This window comes from Sphaeroforma arctica (genome assembly GCF_001186125.1).
Source record: "Sphaeroforma arctica JP610 unplaced genomic scaffold supercont1.1963, whole genome shotgun sequence".
NCBI lineage: Eukaryota > Ichthyosporea > Ichthyophonida > Sphaeroforma > Sphaeroforma arctica.
In genome coordinates, this window is record NW_014038595.1 from 1 (window position 1) to 4,664 (window position 4,664).

The 4,664-nt window shown below is 41.5% G+C and overlaps 2 protein-coding genes across 2 annotated transcripts; one reads left to right on the top strand and one right to left on the bottom strand.

Moving 5' to 3' along the window:
- Nucleotides 1-973: 973 nt before the first annotated feature.
- Nucleotides 974-2,235, top strand: SARC_11934 (hypothetical protein; the record flags this gene model as incomplete). Its single annotated transcript, XM_014293969.1, has 2 exons — nt 974-1,075; nt 1,531-2,235. Coding segments are annotated over 2 exons (294 nt in total), but the record flags the coding sequence as incomplete, so codon positions are not given.
- Nucleotides 2,236-2,721: 486 nt separating this feature from the next.
- Nucleotides 2,722-3,943, bottom strand: SARC_11936 (hypothetical protein; the record flags this gene model as incomplete). Its single annotated transcript, XM_014293970.1, has 4 exons — nt 2,722-2,961; nt 3,178-3,333; nt 3,552-3,761; nt 3,882-3,943. Coding segments are annotated over 4 exons (553 nt in total), but the record flags the coding sequence as incomplete, so codon positions are not given.
- Nucleotides 3,944-4,664: the final 721 nt, after the last annotated feature.

Here is a 4,664-nt window from a genome sequence, read left to right on the forward strand (position 1 = left end):
TATATAAAATATATATATGGCTACCTTTAGATATGTTTACACATTACATATGGTACAGTTAAACATCACATATCTTTCATTTGTCGTATCCAGTCACTAGTGCGTTCAGTGTTTGCATCTTTGAACGATCGATTTTTTTTCCTCCGATGAGTCTGTTCCCCCCGTGTATACGAAGGAGTCTCCAGTAATGTTTCTAGAACCATGAGGGTTTTACGGTTGTTTGAGCTAACTATACACTCCTTATCCTCGGGTTGTTTTGTACGTAGCACTATGATGAAGGACGTGGTCCTGATCAACAACAAGGTAGGTCGTCCGTGGAAAACTATGTTGTGCAGTGTCAGATAAGTTATTGCTTCTTCACCATACTCCACTTGCCTCAGCGTGCGTGTATCATCTTAAGGACTACATACTAATTTGAGGTGTGGTGCATATACAGAAACGATTTTGGAAGGATACACGCCTTTATATATGAATCATTCCCATATATACGTTATATCAGCATGAAAATATGTGACTGTTAAGGTTTTATTTATATAGAGTTAGGGTACGGGAATTTTCCATCGACCTGTTGGCACCAATGGAGGGCTAGAAATACCAACTTCAGACAATTATCGCTCGCTATAAGGAGACCGGAAGTATCAAAGAAAACCGCGCACTATAAACCAGTTTTCAGATTTGTGATCAATTACTGCTACAATTTTACTTCGTGTGTGTTAGTTCATCGTGCTGGTGTGCATGCTCAAACATCACACACGCCAAGTTGTACGTTTCTGCGCAAACAGTCTTCTCCCGGGTGTATGGGTTTCTATCCTTCACAGCCATACACAAGATTTCGTGACGTGGTAGAATATTCAAGCATGCAGGTCTATTTATAACACTAGATTAGAAGAGAAAAGCTCTCGAGGCGCTTCCATCTCCACAAATGTCACGTCGAATATTCATTTGGTTCTGAATTTTTTATTATTATAATTAGGGTGAAGTAATCCGCCTGCCGTTCCTATTTACAAAAGGCAAATACATTCGGAGTGTTCCTGTGCCACCGGATATGGACGCACTGACCGTAATTCACAATCATGTAAGTTAACCACGAAAACCGGTTCAAATCGATTAATTGTTTGTTTCTTCGAGTGTAAGCTTGCTAGTTCATTTATCTTGCAACGTATATCTAGCTATTCCTATATACGAAAACACGATGTCATTATCCTATGATAGAGAAGGTCACCTGATATACGGCCAAGTGGGTTTGAACAAGTACAGTTTCCTGGTGCTGCACTTTTATAGAGTATCTGGACGGGGATGTGTGCGTATGCATAGTTTTTGGTTCATGATCGTTTTCTTGAATGGTAGTTTATTTGACCCCGGTTACCGTTTTGACCCATTTATGACTTGAGTATTTTAAAGCTTTTCAATGTGTATCTGTAACATTGCCAAGCGTCCATTACATTTCTTACTAGTTGTAGATAGATTATAGATATAACTTAACGCTATGTGTAGAAATTCTAACTCTGTCACGGTCCCGCACGCGAGCAGATAAAGCAAACGAGGGGCACCAGAGGGCAAAAACGCAATTTCATACGCGGCGAAAGAAATAAGGCAAAACCTGGCTCAATCAGCAAGCCACAGAGCATTGGTGGACCCAATAATAGTGTGGGTGGTAGCAGGGGCAGAGGAAGGGGAAGGGGGCGTGGCAGAGGGATGGCTGGTCGTGGGAGGGGCAGATGATTGAGCAGCGAAGTGCTATACAGATAATTGGAAATGTATACGCACTTATGCTTTGTGCGTATCGTTCACATAGACCTGTGGAGGAGAGTGCATTTGCACGACGCTCTATACAAAAAACACACTATCTTACACATGTACTCTATTAGATGAATTGCAACACTAACTTGTGTATACTGTATGGATGAGGTCACTGTTAACCATGATTCTCGAAAAGCGAGATGCTTCGCTTTACGTTGTGTGTTTATCATACTGCAATTGCAATCGGCGGATGGTATCAAAGCGGGCGAGAGACCTCGACGCCAGAATAGGACTGGTGCCAGAATTGGCAAGGCAGAGAGCTTCAACCGTTTTGCACTAAATTGGAGCTTCACATAGCGTGAGTATCCTGTGCGAAGCCTGCGAAAGCTGTCTTATCTCCACTTGAATTTAAGAAAGCATATGCATCAGCGCCCGGTCCGTGGCACCGAGAGTGGTAGTTTCACTACATATAGCCTAGGGTACCACTTTGCAGCAAGTGACTACGAACTGACAGATTATGGTAGGCTAGTGACCATAGAGAAGCTGTCGGACACCCCCGAGATGGCTATGATGAGAAAAATCAATACAAATGGAAATTTAAGCAGGCACGCAGATACAATTTGGCCTCATACAGAGGGCCAATTTATATGCAATAGAGAACAGTGCCTCTATAGATCCGAGTATAAATCGGACCGGTACATTGTCAGCGAAATCGGCGAATTGAAGCTACAGCCAATCGACGCTTAGGTCAACGCCAAATACACCCCAGCAGAACTTCAACACTCAATTTCGACTGTATTAAGCAAGCTAACTATGCCCGAGACAATCGAGAGGCCTGTGGTAAATCTCCGGATATATAACAGTTCGTATGTATTGCGCCAAGAAATCTACCTCAATTGAAATTAAAACCAGACAAATTCGCATAACTACCTTCGTATATCCAATATTCTATAGTTGTGTGCTCAGGTCCCGAGGCTTACATGTCAAATACATTTTTGTTTGTTTATTAATCGTAAGTACACTACTAGTAGACTACTAAACCCGTCACACACCATACTATACAGGTGTAAATTGATATTATATAACTTTTTAACGATTACTCGTCATCGTCGACGGGGGCGTTCTTGTAGTCGGGTAGACCTGCCCAGATATTCATCTCGATGTTACACTGGTTAGCTCCAGCTTCAATCCGGAAGAACCCATCCTCTCCCCAGGCACCACCTATATTTGAATGGATGTCCCAGCGATATCAGAAGACGAAAATTCAAGCAAAGAAATTATCCACTCACGCTAAGTCAATTCGAAGATGGATAGACAAGAATCAAATTATCTTATATGAAAAAGCACCTTCTGAACAATATAAAAATTCTCACCATGAACTAACTAGATAAATCAATGACTGTTGACCATCGTGACAATAGGTTCCACAGTACATACCCCAAGAATTGGCCACAGTCCAGTAGGGAGTCGTCTTGCCATCTGCACCCTTCTCCTCTCCCCAACCCACAATCTTGACTGCGTGCCCTCCCATCATACCTCCCGTCATGTGCTTGTATACACCACCTTTGTATGCCATGAAATCGGCGAAAACCCCTGTGAATAACGTGAGCGGACAAGATATACAGGTCAGATATGTTAACAACCTGTAAATAGGACATCCAGCCGTGGATGTTCGAAGCGAGGAACCTTGAGTAGAGATCAACAACGGCCAAACAACATCCAAAATACTCAAACTGGGTAACGAAAATTGCTATTAAACCTTTGGGGGGGGGGGGGGGTCCGGAAAATAACAAATAAATGTTCCGACTTACAGAAGGCAGCCTCGACAGGACCATTTCTTAGAATGTCCATCTTAATTTTGTGAACACGATCCTCGGGAGAGTCCAGCCAGTTGACCACTGAGTACGCCGTCTCTGCTTTGTACTTCTTGGGCTCCTTTCCGTTCGCGCACGTGTCAGAGCACTCGGGCACTACAGCCGAGACACCAGATACGTATGGCGCGCATTTGTCCGCTGGGATACCTATGGATACAATATTGATACGAAACCGCGACATGAGTTGGTGTAACGCCTAAGTTTAAAGGTGGTGGAAACGCAGAAATGTGCTGAAAATCCTCCTCTTAGCTGTAAACAGGAACGTACCAAACTCTTTCATGTAGAGCCAGACAGTATTCAGTCTACCGCCGTTACAGCCCATGTCCATGGTGTCACATTCCAGGAGCCACTCGGGAGAGAGTATAACATCAACACCAGCCATACACATACGATCCGACAACACCTCAGAGGCACCCTAAGTTGTGCGGAAAGGTAAACAGCCCGATTCGTATAAGCGATAAAGAAGGCATTCTCGTAGCAGTTGAATCTTGGCGTAGGGTTGTATGGATACTTAAAAAACAGGCAGTTATGCACTTGCACTCATAAAATGTAGAAAGGAGACTGTATAAATAGATGACTGCGTATGTTTCTATGGGCCTTTCCTCTTGATAAGCTCGCACTGAGGTGAAACTCTCCACATGATCAAAAGAAAAGGACAGAACCATTTAGGCACCCACCCACCAATATTTATGAGATGAGAAAAAACAAACAAAATCAACGTACCAACGAGGGTTCATGCGATAAACCTTAAATTGAATACATACATATAAAGGTATATGTATGTACATTTGTACATAATATGTATATACATATAAATATCCATATATATACAGACATACATACATATATATAGATATATATATATACATATATATATATGTATATGAATACGTATCTGTACATGTACACGTCAATACATATACATATATATATATATATACAAGTGTGTGTGTGTGCGTGAATATTAATGTATTGATATATATTTAATTGAATTTCTAATAATATATATATATATATATAAAGATATATATATGTATATATAAACAATAT